The sequence below is a fragment of the Sorex fumeus genome, unplaced genomic scaffold, assembly GCF_029834395.1.
Source record: "Sorex fumeus unplaced genomic scaffold, SorFum_2.1 ptg000043l, whole genome shotgun sequence".
NCBI lineage: Eukaryota > Metazoa > Chordata > Mammalia > Eulipotyphla > Soricidae > Sorex > Sorex fumeus.
The window spans coordinates 4282021-4302227 of NW_026606100.1; the positions used below are offsets into that span (position 1 = coordinate 4282021).

The 20207-nt window shown below is 49.2% G+C and overlaps 1 protein-coding gene across 1 annotated transcript in view; it reads right to left on the minus strand.

Moving 5' to 3' along the window:
• The window catches only part of PI4KA (phosphatidylinositol 4-kinase alpha), a 105870-nt gene that overhangs the window by 51549 nt on the left and 34114 nt on the right, over positions 1 to 20207 (minus strand). Inside the window, exons 11-19 of the mRNA XM_056120671.1 lie at positions 18714 to 18905; positions 18190 to 18290; positions 17502 to 17631; positions 16183 to 16315; positions 13909 to 14004; positions 13316 to 13499; positions 12651 to 12754; positions 7112 to 7280; positions 4925 to 4975 (exon numbers count right to left, since the gene is read on the minus strand). Of these exons, the coding sequence (XP_055976646.1) occupies positions 4925 to 4975; positions 7112 to 7280; positions 12651 to 12754; positions 13316 to 13499; positions 13909 to 14004; positions 16183 to 16315; positions 17502 to 17631; positions 18190 to 18290; positions 18714 to 18905 (1160 nt within the window). The remainder of the gene's footprint in view (positions 1 to 4924; positions 4976 to 7111; positions 7281 to 12650; positions 12755 to 13315; positions 13500 to 13908; positions 14005 to 16182; positions 16316 to 17501; positions 17632 to 18189; positions 18291 to 18713; positions 18906 to 20207) is intronic.

The following is a 20207-nucleotide window of genomic DNA, read 5'->3' on the forward strand; positions in this document are numbered from 1 at the left end:
CACCTGCACATCTGGCTCCATTCCTCAAAGCCTTTCTCGACCAAGGCTCCTCAGAGGGGAACTCAGAACACAGAAATGGGCTGCACCCCTCTTCAGGGTGGATGCAGCCAATGCCACTGCCCAGCGGGGAAGTGGTCTTGGGGAATCCTAGGGTGCCATCAGGGCTTAATGCTAGCAGGGCAGAATCTTCCAAACCGGTGTGCAATGTCCCTGGGACTCCTGCTGCCACCTCACTGCCGCCTAGGGAGCAGTGTATACACACGGCTGTGCCTCCCCCCTCCCGCTGCCCAGGGATAAATGTGTATCAACACTTTGCCTCCTGTATTTGTTATAATTGTATTTTTTGAAGGTCTGATAACTGAGAGAGGCAGAATTCAAAACAGTTGACATCCTTACGGATGACAGCTTAAGAACAGGAACTTGAGGGCCAGAGAGATAGCACAGGGCATAAGGTGCTTACCTAACACACGTTGGACCCTGGTTCAGAATATGGTCCCCTAAGTACCTCCAGGACTAACCCCTGAGCACCACTGGGTGTGAGTCAACAACTGGATGTGACTGAGTTCTGCAGTGGCTCAGATACTGCAATGGGCATGTTCTCATTATAAGGACATGGTGAGTGGTGGCTGTTTGGGGAGCGAGAGGTGGGGTGGTATAGACAGGGGCTTCCAGGAATTCCTGAGATTGCAGCCTGGAGGTGGGACATGAGCTTTGTCTTTCCCTCTTGGGTGCAAGTGCAAGGAGATCCTCAAAGGTGCTGCTGCAGCAGGTTTGGCTCAGGAAAACAGGCGCTACCCAAGGAATGTGGTCTGGAATCCAGAAAGGCTGCTGAGAGGTTAGGAGAGCTAGCAGGCGCCTCTGCAGTGCCAGGACAAGGGTCAGTGATGGGAGGGGCACATAAGGGACTGTGTGTCCAGGTGGACACTTGTGACACCAGGGCCCCTCAGGAGTGGCTTCTCTTCCTCTGCACAGTGGAGACGTGCTGTGGTAAGGTCTGGGGCAGGGTTCAGGTAGAGGCCGCAGACTCCAGGGACATGTGTGCCAGTCCTGTCAAGGGGCTGCTGACCACGGACACCGATCCGAGCTGCAGGAGCAGCGGAAAGAGCTCCTCAATGAAGGGAATATTATAAAGGCGTGCCTGCAGAGTAGCACGGAGTCTCCATCAACCTTGTGCATTCTGCAGTCATTTCTCCTCCTCCTCCTCCTTCCAGAGGCTAATCCAGTCCTCTCTGCCAGCTCCCAGTAACTCTGCCTCTAGGGTCTCCTGACAGGAACAGAGCCACGCCACAGCCTTGTGATGAAGTCTGGGGTCAATGGGGTCAGTTCCTTCTCTCTTCATTTCACTACTGCTTTTTCAGGAACTCACCCCCTACTCGCTTTCTCTTGCTCCCCTAACTTCCAAAGTTAGATCTCTCCTCTTAGCCAGGCAGGAAGGCAGCAGTCCCACTTCTAGCTCAGCCAGTCCTCCTGTGGGTGCCAGCCCAGGTGCCTCCCAGACCCCCGCACAGATCACAGCCCTGGCTGGCGACACCTTGCATTCAAGCGGAACACCTCCAGATCCTCTTTCAGAGGCAGCAGAGTGTTAATTCAGATCACAAGCTTGGGGACAGGCTTCCAGGGAGTGAAAGCTGACTCCAGCATTTAGGATCTGTGGGATGCTGAGGTTAAGGTCTATGACTCAGTTTTCCCATCTGTAAAGGAGGGATAACAACAATATCTATCTTGTAGTTATTGTGAAGATTCAGTTAATGTCTTGAAAGGGTTTAATTCAAGTGTGTGTGTGTGTGGTGTGGGGGTGCTGTTCCTCAGACTAGTGGTGCTCAGAACTTATTCCTGCCTCTGTGCTCAGGGATCATTCCTGGTGGGTCCCAGGGGATCATATGGGATGCCTGGGATCGAATCCAGGTCCAGCACATGCAAGACAAGTGCTCTACCTACCATTTTATCACTCCAGCCCTTAGGTCAATTCTTGGTGCTTAGCAACAATGAGGTAAGAGCTTATTACTTTAAAAATCATAATCTGAGAGAGTATTTACAGGTAACTGCTAACTGGGGAGGGGGTTGTTTCTGGATGGGCTTTTACCGCTTAGCTTCCTTTAATTACAAACCTTTTGAGTATAAATTCATTTCTCCGAAGGGAGAGAGCACAGCTTTGAAGGTTCCTGACCTAGAGAATGTTAGCCTTCTACCTCTTCTTACAGGCACCGAGAGAATAAATAACCTGTTCAAGGTCACAAAAGCTACAGGTAAAGGAGCTCAAAGTGAAGTCCACATGTTCTCAAGCAGGAGGCACACCTTACCAAAACCCTAAACAGTGTAATAACCAAGTCTCGAAGCATTAGATACCTCTAAAAACGTCTCATTAAATAGTACGCTGGACACAAACAGAAGACATTTAACAAGTAATATTTCTGAAAATGTATTATCGATAAAATACCAAAGTCAAGCATGAAGGAGCCTTAGCAATGCTAAGACCTGGACCTGAGGTGCCCCTTCTCCTGCTCCCAGACTCACGAGGCCACAGATTAGTGAAACATGGTATTGAAAACCACACCCCAAGAGATTTCACTGGAGTAGACACATATTTTACATTCAGAAGGTCCAAGTATGATTCTGGCTTTATGGTGCCCTGAGCACCACTGGGAGTAACCCTCAAGTAATGCACCAGAAGTAACTTTAGAGCAAGGCTGGGTGTGGTTCAAAAGTTAAAGAATTAACCCTCACCACCAACAAAAATACAAAGTATACTGGCACTTTCTAACTTAAGAACACTAGCAATTCTATTCAATAAATATTTTTTCCCTACTCAATAAATTTGAGACACTAGGGCCAGAGAGAGATAGCAAGGCACTTGTGTCATATGTGGCTAACCCTGGTTTGATCCCCAGGACTACTAATGGTCCCCTGAGGGCCACCAGGAATGATCCTTGAGTACAAGAGTTAAGAGTAAAGTTAAGAGTAAACCCTAAACAACATCAGGTGTGGCCCTCAAATCAAAATGAATAAATATGTCATCTAAAGGAGCCCAAACACGTTACTTTTCCTTTAAAAAAAAATGGCGAGGTCCCAGAGCAAGCTCAACAGGCCTGGGTCTGATCCCTGGAATCACATGGTCCTTCAAGCACAAAGTTGGAAGTAACCCCTGAACACGGCTGGGTATGTCTCCCACTCCCCCCCCCCAAAAAAAAGTACATAACATTTGAAATAGAAAAAACCCAAGCTCAAACTTTGGAAATGTGTTTCTCCTAGAAGGTCCAAGGGGTAACCGGAAAGCAAAGTAAATGCAAGAACCCATGATCTCTGTGCTTTCTGTTGTGCAAGAGAATCAAATATTTGTTTACTCCCCCGGAACATAACCATTAACTTCTGTTAAAACTACAACACTTGGATTGAGAATGTGACTCAGTAGTAGAGCACATTCTTCCTCTGTATAAAACCCTGGTTTTACTCTCTGGCACTGAGAGGAGGAGAAAAAAGGCAAAAAAAAAAAAATTTTTTTTTAAGTAAAACTTATATGTGTGTATTGATGTTTATTCTATCACATAAGCGATGACACAGCAGAGGAAGGCTAAGTATTCAAAGTGGGCATGGTCCACTCACTGACCCGCCTAGGAACTTTGGAGGATCACACAACTATAGTTGCTGGAGAGATAGTACAGCCAGGAGGGCACCTGCCTTGCACATGGCCAACCTGGGTTCGATCCCGAGCATCCCATATGGTTCCCTGAGCACTGCCAGGTGTGATTCCTGGATGCAGAACCAAGAGTAAGTCCTGGCACCACTGAACATGGCCTCAAAACCAAAAAAACAAATAAACAAATAAAACACAACTATGCACTAACCAGTGTAAACACTTAGATCTATAAAAATTAACAAGTGTGTGGATGTACAAGACTGGCCAAGTGTTTGGGAAATCCTCAACTACTCAAGGAGAGAACATCTATTATCCCTCCGGGGGTGGGAGCAGGGTTTTGGGGACCAAACTCAGGACTACGGGCTCGGGAGACAGCTCAATAGTCTAGTGCCCTGGTGTGATTCCTGGCACCATATGGTGTGCCGAGTGACCCGAGTAATTCACTGGGAGTTGCCCCTGAGCACCATCATGCTTGGCCCACCAAAACAAAACAAAACAAAAAAAACAGAGAATAAAAACCAAACCCAAACAAACAAAAAAGCCAGGGCCCCAAAGACATGAAGCACACATTACACGAAGTGACATTTTGGTGCCAGGGAGAACATCTGATCATAGGCACCAAGATGTGATGGCGTGGGGGGCGGGGAGGGGGGAGGCCACTCAGGGAGCTCAGGCAGGCCCAGCCTCTGTCTCTCAAGCACAATGAGGAAGAAGAAATGTGTGGACAGAGATGCAGCAGGAAACAAACAACACTGCTCCCCTCCTGAGTCAGGCACTTATCGGGGAAGGAGCAAAGGAAGGAGGAATAGCAGAAGTGATATGAAATGCTCCACAAAGTGCACCGTATGACATCAAACTAAGAGAGATAAATAAGCCATTTTCCATCCATTGTTGCCAGCTAAAACTGGACTCCCTGAGAGTACTCAGATGCAGGATGATGATCAACCACACTGGGGAAGGTACAGACAAGGCTTTACAGACATTAGGCCTCCCCGGGCAGGAAGGGAAAAGGGTGGGAAGAGAACAGGTGCTGGCTGGGCCCTCATCAGGGTCAGATGTTCATCAGGGGTACCGGAATGGGGCAGGAGACCTAGCACGAACCCAGACTCTGACCCTGGATCTGGCAGCCATGCCAGAAGAAGCGAGAGGGGCCCATTCTGATGCAACCGTCATGAAAGAGTCTCCGCTAGGGAATCAGAGGGGCCTCAACCAACCTTCCCTGAAGAGACTGCCGGGCTCACACCTGAACACAGAACCTGAGTTTGAACCAATGAATTAGTACATACTCACCACAGCTATTACAGGAATGAGTACACCCAAGTTCCCAGCACTGCTGGAAGCCTAGAAAAGAACAGAATTGTGTCACTCAAATAAACGAAAGACGTCATATTTATATTCAACTCAAATATTGTGTTTCTCTCTCTTTAGTTTTTAGCATGGGGTGGGGGGTACTGCTGGCACTGCTGAGGTGCTCCATGCCACTCCAGATGGTGTCTGGCCTGCAAAAGCATCGCCAGGGCTACAACAGGAATTGGAAGGCAAATCCAGGGCTTCACACAGGCAAGGTATGTGCTCTACTACTTGAGTGACATTTCCAGGCCTCACATTTTGTGTTTTTAACTGATTTGTTTTCTGTGCTTATAAAAAGTGTAGCAGCAGAGGTCGCCAAGCAAACCCTACTTGCCAGAGGCTGCTCCTTGGCTCACACGCAGCTTGATCTGAGGAATCTGAGTAGCCTGCTGGTCCCAAGATGCTCAGGGCTGAGAACAGAATCCTAAGCCAAGTTGAATCAGAATTTCCAGGATGGTGTCCGCCCTCAATGTCCTGCCTGCTCTATGCTGGACACTAAAATATGTGTGCATCATGACTGGCAGATCCCATGTTTCTTACTTAAAAGCACAGCTCTGTCTTCCGTAGGGTGGCACAGTGACCTGTCCCCCTCCCTGGCTCCTCCAACCCCCCAGTACCCTGCAACGGCCCATCGGAAGTGCTGCCCCTGCTTGGTCACAGGGTGGCTGGTAAAGAGGAATTAACCTACAAAGAACAGAATCAGAGCCAGGTCCCAGGCGGTGGAAAACCTGGTCCCAGGTGGTCCCTGCATTGCCAAGGCACACCCAGACCTTGAAGAAAGCCTAAACTCCTGTGGGAAAGACTGTAGCCATGCAGAGAGGGCAGGCATGGGCGCGGGGGGCGGGGGGGGAACGACAGCCCAGGGGCCACCCTTCCCTTCCAGGAGGTCCTCTCATCTAATCTCAGAACAGAAGGCCCACAGGACACGAGGGGCAGGCTCTCACACACTGGGGTGGGACCTCGCTGGACACCACCCTGGGAGACTCAAACAGTCACCTAGGTCACTTCTGGGAGCCCGGGTGCAGGAAGGAAGAATCACAGCAAAGGGGTCTCAAGTTCCTTTTGTACTTGCTACTCCCCCTCTTAAGTGAAGGTATTCATGGCCCAGAGGGAGAGTATGGCGGGCAAGGTGACTGCCTTCCGTGCCGTCGATCCAGGTTCAATCGCCAGCACCCCGTATGATCCCCTGAGGCCACCAGGAGTGATCCCTGGGTGCAGAGCCCAGGGTAAGACAGAAGCATACTTAGGGTGTGGCCCTCAAAACAAAACGAAACAAAGATTTTCACAGGCGATTTCCTCATTCAGTTTCTGACTGAGTTCTGAGCACTGCCTCCTCAGAGAGGCCTTCAGGACCAGCCAACATGAGCAGCCGGCCAGACACGTGGCTCCGCTTGGTTCTCGTCATCACCCCTCACCAAGCCCAGAGGCAGGCACCTCTGTTGGCCAAACATGACCCACTGCTCTTGGAAACGATGCTCCATGTCCACTGACTTCTAGGCTATGGCGGATTTGCGGCTGTCACGGCAGAGCTAAGTGACAGCAACTGAGACTGCATGTCCCTGTAAGCCTGAAACAGGCACCATCGGCCCCTTTATAGGGCAAGTGCGCTGACCCATGATTCCAGGATAGGACAGTTCATGTCCAGTCTACAGGTAGGAACTCTGGCAGAGAAGGCAGAAGAGTGGACAGAAAAGGCAGAGGACAAAGGTAGAGATTCGGCGAGGAGACGGGCAGCCACATGACACGTCAGAGGAGACAGGCTGGGGGAAGGTCAGTCCGCCTCAGGCTGGTCATCCGGAGTCCCTGAGACTGAGAGTTTGTGTCTGTCCACGGGTCTGTCACCTTGGAACAACTCCAGATGAGACTGGGTCTGGCTCTTCTACTGCTGACGACAGCCTCTATCCCAGGCTTCCGGGTGGATGAGCATAGGGAGAGAAGGGCCGGGCGGACTCCAGCCCCGGCTGCGTCTTCTCAGCAAGGGTGGAGGTGTGACCTCCCTTGCCCAGACCCTCAGCGCTGGAACCGGCCTCCTTGGTTCCCGTGCTTTACCAGATGGGTCTGAATCGCTTACCAGCTGGCAGCATAGCCCCTAGCAGCAGGGCGGCCCCCCGGCCCCTCCTCCCCTACCTTCAGCGCGGGCCCCTTCTCGCTGGCCCTCTCACTGGCGCGCTTGCCCTCCAGCCCCAGCTGCACAAACAGCTCCAGCAGGTTCATGAGCAGCTCGTCCACCAGGTGCTCGTCCTGGATATTCGCTGCGATATTGGCCAGGGCGTTGATGACTGCCAAGGAGCAGTGCCTGCAGGGAGAAATGACAGCTGCACCAGGCGGGCCCCATGCCGTGGGCGCTAAACCGGCCTCCCCACCCTCTTGGCACCACGAACACAGAGGATGCCGGAGTGGACAAACCACCACTGTGAACAAACACCCCTAAACGAAAGGAGTTCATGCAGAAACTTTCCTCCTGAACTCAATAAAGAGACCTTGGGCTCTGCTTAGGTTCCAGGAGCCCGCACTGCTGGGGCACTTCGGAAAGTCTCAGAATGAAAGGGCGATTACCAGGCATCTCCTCCACAGACTGTGCATGTCCCCTCAGATGACATCAACTTTAATTCATCATGTCACCAGTGAAACATCCACCTGATGATTAGATTCTTCCCAGTATCACCCCTACCATAGAACTGATGGTGGGTGTTTTGTTTTTTGCTTTCTGGCCACAATCAGTGGCACTCAAAGATCACTCCTGACAGTGCTCAAGGGAACTGTGCAGTGTCAGGGTTCAAACCTGGGGCCCCTGCATGCAGAGCCTGTGCTCCAGCCCTTTGGGCTACTTTCCTGGCAGTGCCAGATGTCAGTTATTAGCTCACACCTGATACCTGGGAAACACTCAGTGGAATAATCTCAGATTGTGTCAGTATCAGGTCAACCCCTTCAAGAAGTGGGCACCACTCCCTCATCCAGAGGCTCTGTGAACCCATAAAGCCGGTCCAGCTCCTAGAAGTCACACGGGCTGTGTGACCAGAGCTGGGCAGCTAAGATCTTTCTGCATTTGAAATAGGCCCCTCCCTAGCAGCGCTGGGGCCCAGAGGCCACTCACTAGAGGCCCCAGCGACATAGGCCCAGGGTTCCACTCTCAGGCCGGGTGATACAGCTCATCAGCGCAGTGGAGTATTGGGGCTACCAAGGCAACACCGCTTGCATGGTGGAGAAGCAAGTGTTCACTGTTCAGTCTCTGGAAAACACTGGTGATCACAGAGAAAATGGCAGCTGTGCTAAAGGTACCTCTTCTCAGGAGGTGAAATTCCTGATAGGTACAGGCAAACAGATAAGAGTAAGTGCTCAGGGGCCAGAAAGTACAGTGGGTAGGTGCTTCCTTGCACATAGCTGACCAGGGTTTGGCACTGCATGTGGGCCCCTAAGCACCTCCAGGAGTAAGCCCTGAGTACTGCTGGGTGAGGTCCCAAAGCCAAAAAATATACAATAACAACAACAATGATAATAATGCTTCTGCTACTTAGGAAGTGAACAAAACACTTTTTGCTTAACAGGTTTGTGGGCTTTTAAACTTTTTGTTTTGGGGCCATACCCAGCAGTTCTTAGAGGACCATGAGGGGTGTCAGGAATTGAACCCAGGTCAACCATGTGCAAAGGCAAGACCTTACCCACTGTATTATTTCTCCAGTCCCATCAATAACATATTTTAAGACAGAAAGGAACACCTGGGGCTGGAGAGATAGCACAGCAGGTAAGGTGCTTGCTGTGCACGTGGCTAACCGGGATTCAATTCCCAGCACCCTATGTAGTTACCAGGCATGATCCCTGAGTCCAGAGCCAGGAGTAAGCCCTGAGCATCACTGTAAGTAAGCCCTGGCCCTCACCCCCTGCCAAAAAATGAAAAAGTAAAGAACACCTGAGTGAAAAGCCAAGGAACTGGGAGGCGGAGAGAGCATCAAGCAGACAGCAGGAGCCAGGAGCAGCAGGAGAGACGCAAAGGTCAGCAGGAAAATGGAGGGAAAGGGAGGAGGCAGAGGGCAGGTGGTTGCAAGGTGCAGGATTCGTTTTGGAACAAGAAAGTAACATGGGAAAGAGGTGTCCTGGTCTGTGCAAAGACTGAGGGGGATAGAGCGATGGAGAGAGGGTGAAGTGAGCTGACCCAGGCCAGCCTCCCTATGGACTCTCTATGGTGGCAGAGAGGCAGGAAATAGAGACAATGCAGAGTGCTGTCACTAATCCCATGTGTTTGGGTAAGAGAAACCGTGGCTCGGAGTAACTGAGTGTTTTATTACATGTCCAACTCCCAGCCCAACTCCCAGTCACTGACCTGCCTTCGTGGTGAGGAGAGGAACACAGAAATGCCAAAGAGGGACAACAGCTTCTTCCCTTCCCACTGCTCTGTCCTCCCGATGTCACTCCCACCCTTCCCTCTTTTCCTGAGATCACAAAAATTCTTGTGAGAAGCTCAGAACACGGACCAACACGTCCCTATCCCCAAGACATTCCCAGGTGAGGGCAAAGAACAAATAGGTTCACGAAAAAAATGCCAAGTGTCATTCAGGTATCAACCAGGGACAGAAAGTCAAGGAGGTAAAGGGCTGGCATTGCATGCAGCAGACCACCGTTCGATCCCTAGTACCACATATCCAAGTACCACCAGGGGCCAAGTCACTCCTGAGCAAGAGCACAGAGCCAGGAATAGCCCCCGAGTACCTGTAGGTGGATCCCCAAACACAAACAAGCAAAAACAAGACGAAGATGGGAGGATACTGAAAGCAGATTGCCTTCGGCCCTCGGTGAGTTGACCTGAAGGAACCATCAGAGGGGCACACAGGATGAGGCTGTTAGGATGCCTGCTGCAGCAGGAAAAGCAAGAGAGCTACCTAACCTCAAGTCCCTGGGTCGCTACACAAAGGGCGGTGACACAGCCAGCCACAAGTGGTATGGGAGGAGGAGCATGCACGGCACTGCTGATGTGCTGATTAGAAAACAGCTCCAGGTGTGCGTGTGAGCCGACACGCAGCAGGGGCGAGTCTGAGCGCTGAAATGCTCCTCTCCATGGGGCAGGAGAGACAACGGCGCACATGCTCTGCACGCAGGAGGCCCAGGTTCGACCCGAGGCACCACAGGGAATGGCTCAATGCCAGTGTGGTCAAAAACCAGAATCAGAAAACCAACAACAAAATCAAACGATATAGAATAAAACTATCAGATGGCAATTGCGCTGGTCTTTAATTTTCCATCAGGTATGCACAGATTACTAGTGTATTTAAGTGGGGTTTTTTTTGTTTGTTTTGTTTAGTTTTTTTGGCCACACTTGGTGGTGCTCAGGCATCAATTCCTGGCAGTGCTCAAGAGACCATAAGCAGTGTTGGGGCTGGATGTGTGCAAGGCAAGTGCCCTAACCCTGCATGCACTATTGCTTCACCCCTACCCTATAACTGCTTTTATTTGTTTTTACTCTTTTTGTTTCCATTTACAATTTTATTCAGGAATTTACTGTAGACAAGTACTATAAATAAATATAAAAATTAGATTCTTTACTGAGTTGGCAAAATAATACAGGGATTAAAGTGGCTTGCCTTGCAAACAAATGACCCCCGTTAATTCCCCTACACCAAATATGGTTCCAGAGCGTGACCAAGTGTTGGATGACATTGATTTTTCCTTTCTCCTTCACTGCAGGGAGTTTAGGTTTATTGAGCTACACCCATCACAGTGCTCCCAAGGCACTCCCAGTCCTCTGTGTTTATCTTTAACTTTTCCTCTGTGCTCTGCTTCCCCCATCTGTTAATCACTAATATGCCCAAAACCAGACCCTGTGATTTGTAAAGTCAAGATTCTTCTGAGGTCTCTGGATTTTCTCTTTCTTTTATGTCCCTTGTATAGTTTACTTTAGAGCAATGTTCTTTTTGTATAGACACAGAAGGACATTTAATGCTTGGGAGTTAATTAACTCCAAACAATATTTACTCCTGGGCATCTGTAATATTTAACCCGACTTAAGCCTCAGTTGCCCTTAGTTCTGACGAGGGACTGGATGGGCCCAGGGCAAGCCTAAGCTACCCAAGCATCGAAAAGGGACAGGCCAAGCACCATCAAACTTATAAGGTAAGAACATGGTCATGGGTAAACTCTGTCTTAACTCAAAAAGAAATAACTGGATAAGGATCCTGCGGGGTTAGGAAGGACTAACCTGGCCTGAGGACTGTAGTCTGGGATATACAAGGAGATGTCCCCAGAAGAGCCAGTTTTTTTTTTTTTTTCTTTTTGGGTCACACCCAGCGATGCACAGGGGTTACTCCTGGTTCATGCACTCAGGAATTACTACTGGCTATGCTCAGGGGACTATATGGGATGCTGGGAATCAAACCCAGGTCGGCCGCAAGCAAGGCAAATGCCCTACACACTGTGAAAGAGCCAATTTTTAAGCTTAATGTATCTCTTACTGTGTCCATACAAAATATCTAAAATTATTACTAAGAAGTAAAATTTTTTTTAAGAAGTAAATTTAAGATAAACATTTAAATGGATCTGGACTAAGGAAATGGGAAAGTAATACACCTTAGATGGAATTCCACCCTTGGTGGATCTCCCTGCAGGATGAGTCTGTCCTAGAAGAAGTTCCCCTGAAAGAAGGGATTTACATATACTGATTGTGCTACTACACTAATTGCTACCCCCACCCCTTCATGATTTCTCTATAACTAAGGCTTTGAGACTGGAATATGACGTGCACAGGGAGACTGGAGTGAGGGGCAGAGCAAGACTAGAAGAGGATAGAATTCAGAATAAACGGCAACTGATCCCCAACCAGCCTGGCCCCCATCTCCTCCTTGTGCACTCGTCACCATCGGCTGGCTGGGGTGGGGAAGCGGCTCATGACCACCAAAAGCACGCATCGAGCACCCACACATTTTGAACTCACAACCAGGAGTGATCACTGAGCATAGATCCAAGAGTAAGCCCCCTGCCCAAGTAGTGGGTCCGTCCCTTTGAAAAATTATTTAGTCATTTGATAATTACAAAGCAAATTATTAAAGATAATGGAATTATTTAATATGTATATATTTTGTTATCAATGTTTAGTATGTATTTTCTACAAGGACTTCATTTATAGATTACATAGAAAACCCATAAGTGCTTTTTAAAATCTTTTTTTAACTTTTTAATTAAATCACTGAGACAGACCTTTACAAAGTTGTTCATGACTGGATTTCAGTCATACAGTGTTCCAACACCCATCGCTCCACCAGTGTACACTTTCCAGTACCAGTGTCCCCAGGTCCCCTCCCATCACCTCCCACCCCCATCCTCTGCCAGTCTTTATGGCAGGCGCTTTCTTCTCTGTCTCTGTCTGTCTGTCTCTCTCTCATAAGTGCGTTTAAAGAATTTCTTTAAAAAGACAAATCTCCAATCCTCACATTTTCAAAGGGAGTTAAATATTGTCATGATCTAGAGCAGAGGTTCTCAATTATTTATTCTACCACCCCTTTTCAGGGGGGGACAAAAACAAACCACTCTGCACCTCCCTGAAAACCCACTCTTTTAAAGGAAACAAACAGAAAGCATCCTCAGACCTGAAGAGCAGCTGAGGCTGTCACTCCCCAGCCCCCAGGGGGCAGTACTACTCAAGAGTGGAAATGAGAAGGATCTTAGCAGGGAAGAGTCTTACCTGTAGCCATGGTCCTTATAATCTTTAGTAGCTGAGTACACCACAGAGCTGGCCTTCACGCTGATCTGCTGGAAGAGATTCCACACTTCCTGATAAATGTATTGCTGGAAGAGAGCAGAGACACCGTGAGTGGGCTGGAACTTCTCCACGAGAGCCCCTCCTCAGAGGGGGCCCCTCCATCACAGTGCAGTGACACACGGATCCTCCTGGGCAGAGGCCACGCAGATGGCTGGGAGGGGGGGAGTGCGTGCTTCACCGATGCGAGCCACTGGGGGTTTGGCTGGGAGCGACCCCCAAGCAACCAAACAGGAGTAGCTGCCACCAAGTCCAGTGCAGCACAGAACAAAACCAAACTCCAGTATTTAGTGAGAAGACAGCTGTGAGGAACTTAACTCAAGTTTGGCGTAAATGAAAAAAAAATTTTTAAGTGAGGGGGGCCCACACCTGGCTCTGCACTCTGGAACCATTTCTGGCTGTGCTCAGGGGACCATATGGGATTCCAGGGATTGAACCTGGGTCAGCCATGTGCAAAGCAAGTATCCTACTAGCTGTACTGTGACTCCAGCCCCAATATTTTATATTTTGCTATTTCTGATAGTCAAAGCTATTTGAGGAGGCTCACAGAGGCCAGGCATGAGTAGGCCTGTGGCAGGGAATTTCCTTACATTTCCGGTGATAACCAGGCAGCCCAGTTGGTCGATGATGAGCACATCAAGAGGAGACGGAGGCTGGCAAAATTTTTGCTGCAGGATTTGCAGAATTGGCTCCATGACCTTTGGGGTGTCCCTCAGGGCCACTGCAATGTGTCCCAAGGCTCGGATGGTATGGTCGGGAATCAAGTGAGCGTCCCTAAGGATGAGAAGAACAGAAGGGTCCTGGGAACAGTCCTCTGGTAGGCGGCAGTAAAATAAAATCCAGAAGAGAACCCCTGAACTTCAACGCCATCATCACCTCCCAAGTGAAGCATTCATCCAAAAGTGGCAGATGGGATCCTTACGCACTAGCAGAAACACAAAGACGTGGACAACAGACTGAGACAGATCTCTCCCACAACTTACTACTCAAATTAGAGTGACTCCCCCACATTAGAAGGTCCAGACATTCTAAAGAATGGGCGGGGAGAGGACCTACCTCTGAAATCGCGCAATAAACCCTTGCTATGCAAGAAAACACAGCTGTGCACAGCCCCAAACCCCCCTCCGCTCCCTCCGCCCAAGGCTGCAGAGGGCAAGTACTGCTGCTCGGGGCTGGGACTTACTTGTCACTCTCCTGGGAGATGTAGAGGCGGTTGGAGAGGCTGGCCAGGAAGGCCTCCACGATCACTGCATCCACAGTCAAGCCAGCTTTCAGGCACCTAAGTGGTGAGGAAAGCCACATGGCATTAGGCATCACAATCAACTGCTAAGTGTCCTGTGTTTGTGTGTTTGTGTTTTGTTTTGCTTTAAATTTTGGTTTCTCAGTTCTAGGAAGTTTGAAGAATTGCACTGTGCATTTTTCCCCCAGAAACATCACTAGAAGCCTGAATTCAAAGAACTGCCACAGACTTTATTCGCCTGACAATGATCTCTGTTGAAAACAATCAGTTCATTATTTTGCCCAGTACAGGCTCCTTCAGAATGTCACACTCAGCCTATTTCGAATTAAAAATTTCCTGTATGTTCCCTGAACTGGCAACTAATTAAACTGACAGGTGGTTTCAAGATGGCTAAGGGAATATTAATATTGTATTTCAGATTTTAATACAATGGAAGCAATGCTATGTTCTACACAAAAGGGGAACATGCCCCACCTCCCCCATTTTAGGCACTGTGATTTACTATACTACTAATTGGGGCTGGAGAGAAAGTACAGCAGGTAAGGTGCTTGCCGTGCATGCACCCAATCTGGGTTCGATCCCCAGCATCCCAAATGGTCTCCCAAGCACCACCAGAAGTGATTCCTGCATACAGAGCCAGAAGTGAGCCCCAAGCATCACAAAATATGAATCTTTGCCCCTCCGCCCCCCTCACCCCCCAAAAAAAAACTAAAAAAAAAAAAAGCCCTGATACAATACTGTTGATGGCTGGGTTTCTTGCATCAATCATTCCAGCACCATAGCCTCCACACCAGTGTCGACCTCCCTCCATGGCTGTCCCAGTGTCCCTCTGTCCCATCCCCACCGTGGTAAGCTTCCTACTGACACCCAGTTCTCAGTTTCTGTGGGCTTTGGGCATGTTATACCCTTACTATGCTTCCTCATAGACCGCACATGAGAGAGATTATTCCTTGTCAAAATACTCCATATCCCCCCAGGCAGCAAACTGCAGGATTTCAACTTTTCTTACAGCTGAGTATGTAAAAAAATATGGACCATATTTCTTTATCCAGTCATCTGTTCTAAGACACTTGGGTTGTTTCCAAATTTTGGCTATTGTGAATGGTGCTGCGATGAACATAGGGGTACAAATGTCTTTTTGAAATATTTCTCTGGGCCCTTGGGCTAGATGCCAAAAAGTGGACTTGCTGGGTCATATAGCTCAATTACTAGAATTTGTTGTTGTTGTTGTTTGGTTCACACCCGGTGATGTACAGGGGTTACTCCTGGCACTGCCACTCAGGAATTACTCCTGGTGGTGCTCAGGGGACCATATGGGATGCTGGGAATCAAACCCGGGTCGGATGTATGCAAGTCAAATGCCCTACCCACTGTGCTATCGCGCCAGCCCCCTAGATCTTTTTTTAAGTGTCCATATTATTTTCAAAAACACTTCCACCAGCAGTGAATGAAGATCCAAAAGGGGAGCATCTTTATCTACTTGGCTCTCTGGCATGGGCTCAGACAAAAGTGTAGAGAGGCTATATTCCTGTCTCGGCCATGCTCCAGAGTGCAAGGAGTCAGAGACTGGAGAGGGAGGGACACTAGCCTGTGTGTCAGTATGCGTCTGGTTCCTGCAAGAAGCTCTACTCTTTGGTGGCTGGGGTACTCCTGGCAGTGCGTGGGATCCTGGGGCTACTCCTGGCCATGCTCAGGGCAATCAGAGTTATAACCAGCAGTATTCATAATTTTTCAAAATATAATCCTATTTTTTCAACCAAGCATATGTAGATTTTGAATAGACAGAAACTGCTTTTTAAAATTCCTAGTGTTGAGGCTGGAATGATAGTACAGCAGGTAGGGAGCTTGCTTTGCACATGGCTGGCCTGAGTTTAATCTCTGACATCCCATATGGTCCCACAGCACTGCCAGGAGTAATTCCTGAGTGCAGAACCAGGAATAACTACTGAGCATTGTCGGGTGTGATCCAAAAAGCAATAATCATAATCATAATAATATTAGAATAAAATTAATAACATTTTCTGTCTGATAATGAGTCTCTTTTTGTTTTGGGGCCACACCTGGCTGGATCAGGGGTCACCATTCAAGGTGCCAGGAATAGAATCAGAGTGGGCTACAAGTAAGGCAAACACCTTAACCCCTGTATTATGTCTTGTGCCCGTGAGCCTCTACTTGATCTGAAATGCTTTCCTGCGGACTTCCGGCCAGGCCTCCCACCTGCAGATGTTGTCAATGGCGATGTCCCGGAGCTGCTCGTACATGGAGGGCTGGCTCTTCTTGCCTGACATGACATTCAGGGTCGACTCAGAATGTTCATTGGTCACACTGATTTTTATATCATTGCCAGCAACTGAATATAAAATTCAAATACGTATCTGGTTAAGCCTATCACTTTCCATTCCCTTGCCTATAATTCAAAACCAAAATTATGCACTAATCATTTTTTGCTTATAATGCAATACCCCTAAAATAATTTTGACAATACATTTCAGAAACAAAAGTGTCTGAGAAAACACCCAACATTTTCTTAAAATCAAAATGAAAAATACTTTTGTTATAAAATAACAAATAAGTAGCAATTTCTTAAGAAATGGCACCAAAGTGGGGCTAGCAGACAGGACAGCACCTAGGACATGCCTACTCTGCCCAACCTGGGTTTAATTCCAAGCACCATGGTCCCCTGAGCACTGCAGCCCTTGGGGCCCCTGGTACCACAGGGCCCTTGCTCCTTGGTACGAAGAAACCAGTGAACCACTGTCCAGCTGGATGAAAATCAGAAATGGAGCACCTCTTGGAGGCCCCACAACCCGCCACAAAGAAATGGTACCAAAGTCCTGAGGCATCCTGATAGGTACCCCGTTCCGACTGTCCTGATGAAGCACAGTCCTATTGCCAAGGGTGATAGAGCTGACCTCCACAAGGCCAGGAAGGATGGGGACAAGTGGGAGAGGAGGAGGGTCTTTAGAACCAGAGATCCCTCTTCACTCCAGCATCTACGGGAAATCCTTCAAGATCCCCAAATCTGGGTTTCTTCATCTGAAGGGAGAGGGGAAAAACACCACCTTCACAGAACCAGGGATGGAAGGGAAACAACACCGCACGAGACCCCTGAGCACAGAGGCGACAGGGACCAGGTGTGCTGAGGCCACGACCTCATTGTGGAACAATAATCCTCTTGGGATGAGAGATGGAGATGAGGCGCTGCACTCACTTGAGGCTCCTGGTCTATACTAGCATTACAAGGGTGAGTGCCTGGGTTCAATCCTGGCACTGGGGGGAGGGAAAAATGCAGCTCCTGCCCTAGTGACTGACAATCAGAACTTGAGTCAGACAGACAATATCGGTGCGAGAAGGTGCCACTGTGGGCCTTCAGGGGTGGAGACGGGCCTGACAGGACGAGGGAGAGGAAGGGGAAGGCCCGACTGGGAGGGGAACCAGAGGAAAGCCGCAGCTCTCAGTCACAGAACTGTGCCGGGTACACACGCGACGTCACGTGGTCTTGGCACCTTGTGGGCACACAGGGGCTGGGCTGTTACCTGTGTGGAACTGACTGTGGCACTTGTAGAGCTTCACGAGCACGGGGGATGGGACAACCAGAAAGTCCCGCAGAGACGGCGTCACGGAGTGCACCACCACCGGGAACCTCTCGCACAGGCGGCCCAGGCCCTGCAACACAGAGTGCCGATGCGTGGCCCGGGGGGACAGTGACAAGTTAAACACCTCACACACCAAGGATGACCCCTGGGGACAGTGCCAGGGCCACCTGGCCATGGGGCAAAATGACAGGAGGAGGGATGGTCTCGGCTCTTTCTAAAGAGAAAAAGCCTTGTTTGAGCCTGTTTCCTTTGGAAGCAAATTAGGCAGTAATGGTAAAAACCATGATTAAAGCAATGGCATTTGTGCCATGGCCTCGGGGGGAGCAGAGCTGGTCCTGCAGACGTCAGGATTGACCTCACGCAGCCCTGCACAATGGCCTGCTGCCTGGAGCTTTGCAAAGGGCCAGAAGAGACAAGGGAGCCTGTGTACCAAGGAGCCACACTGCACCCGGCCACCTCAAAGACACACCAGCACACAACTGCCCTCGCTCTCGCTCAGTGGTGAACCACGACCCCAGCGGTGTTAAGCAGGTGGAACCGCTGCTGATGAACAAGCCGCGGCCTGAATGACAGGAACAGGATGCCCTGGAGATGAATCAAAGCCTCTCTCGATGTCTGGGAGACTGACCTGCAGGCAGCAGATAAGCAAGGGCAGGTGAGCAATGATGACTTTGCTGGATGTCTTGGATTGCAGTTTCTCAGACAGCTTGATGCAAAGATTTTCTGCCCCTAAATTCAAAAATCAGAGTTGAGGTGATTAGCCAAGGCTGACAGGACAAAATGCTTGGCCACCATTAATGACCTAAGTTAACTAAAACCCTTGTAGGGTTTCTTAGTACTGGGGGTTACATCAGTTCAGGACAGGAATCCATGAGCGAAATCTGGCCTCTGCTCCTTGTCACCGTCTCGCTCCGCTCTTCTGCCCTGACACTCCTGGTGCCCAATGTCCTGTGTTCAGACCTGCTGTGCTCTTTATTGCATTGCTTAGCCTAGACAAGCATCTCTCCTATGCACCTGAACGCTTGCTTCTCCACATCAAAGCCTGAAGCGCCAGCAGGAAGGAGTGGAGGAGACACGCAGGCCCAGGATCTTGGCCCTTACTGCTCCCCAAGATTTCATTTCCTCAGCTGCAGGACAGGACCCGCTGCTCACCCTGCTCGTCCTTTACTGCCCACACCATGAGGTCCACACAGGCAGCATTTGCCTGGCAGCGCAGCTTGAGGGGACTCAGCTCGTTGTGGATCCGGTCAGCATCGTGCAGAATCTTCTGAAGCTCCCCCTGGCTTGTGTTGAATTGCTCCAGCACGAAATCATGGATCTCCTTCACAAAGGAGTTGGGGAGATCTATGGGAAAGAGAACAGAAATGTCAGCTAGAAACAGAACCACACCAAAACTCTGGCAGCAACAAGGAATGTTGAAACCCTTCCCTCTCTAACAAAAACCCAAGAGGAGGTTTTAGGGGCACACATGGCTGTGTTCAGGGGTTACTTCTCACTCTGCTTATAAATCATTCCTGGTGGTGCTCAGAGGATCATATGGATGCCAGGGATCAAATCTGGGTTGGCAGCCAAAGTGCCCTACCTGTTTTAACTATGTCTCTGACCCCAGAGAAGAGTATTAAAAAACAAAACAAACAAATGAACAAACTCATGGACTAAGAGCACCTGCCTTGCCAGCACAAGGTCTGAAGTTCTGTCCCCAATGCTACCACATGCACCAAGCAAGATCCTAACATCTCTGTCATCTGTGATTTCTGGTCTCTAAAGTGCTTTCTCCCAAGACTTATGTCAGTGACCATACAACTGAACTGTGACCCCTGGCAGGCACTGCAGGCAGGAGTGCAAGCTCTGGTGAGCACCACTATCAAAGTGTATGAGTCTGGGTGAGCTGTGTCTGCAAGCACAGAAACAAATGCACATCAAAATAACAATCAGATATCACCTCACACCAGTGACAATTGTTTAGATCAAAAAGTCTGGAAATGGAGCAAGAGCAGTGGGTAGGGTGTTTGCCGTGCACATGACCAAGCCAGGTTTGATCCCCAGCATCCCATATTGTCCCCTGAGCCTAACGGGAGTGATTCCTGAGCACAGAGCCAGGAGTAAGCCCTGAGTACCACCAGGTGTGGCCCAAAAATAAACAAACAAAGGAGTCTGAAAACATTATTTGCTGACTGGGATGTGCTGAAAAGGGAACTCATTCATTGTTAACGGGATTGTTGCCTGGTTTTGTCTCTTAGGAAAATAGCTTGGTTGGTGATGCCTCAAAAATTAAGAACTGAGCTTCCATATGACCCTGCAATTTCACTCCTGAGCACCTTCCCTAAGGACACAAAAACATTCTTTCAAAAGAATGTATGCACACCTATATTCATTGTAGACTTATTTGTAATAGCCAATATCTGGAAACAAGCCATCAACAGATGAGTGAATAAAGAAATTGTGATTGGAGAAATCGGACGGAAATAAAAAGGAACTTAGGAGACTGGAAAACTAGTACAGTGAATAAGGTGCTTGCCTTGCACACGGCTGACCAAAATTCAATCTCAAGCCCCACATATGGTCCCCAAAGCACTACCAGGAGTAATTCCTGAGCTGAGTACAGAGCCAGGAGTAAGCCCTGAGCATCGCCAGATGTGGCTCAAA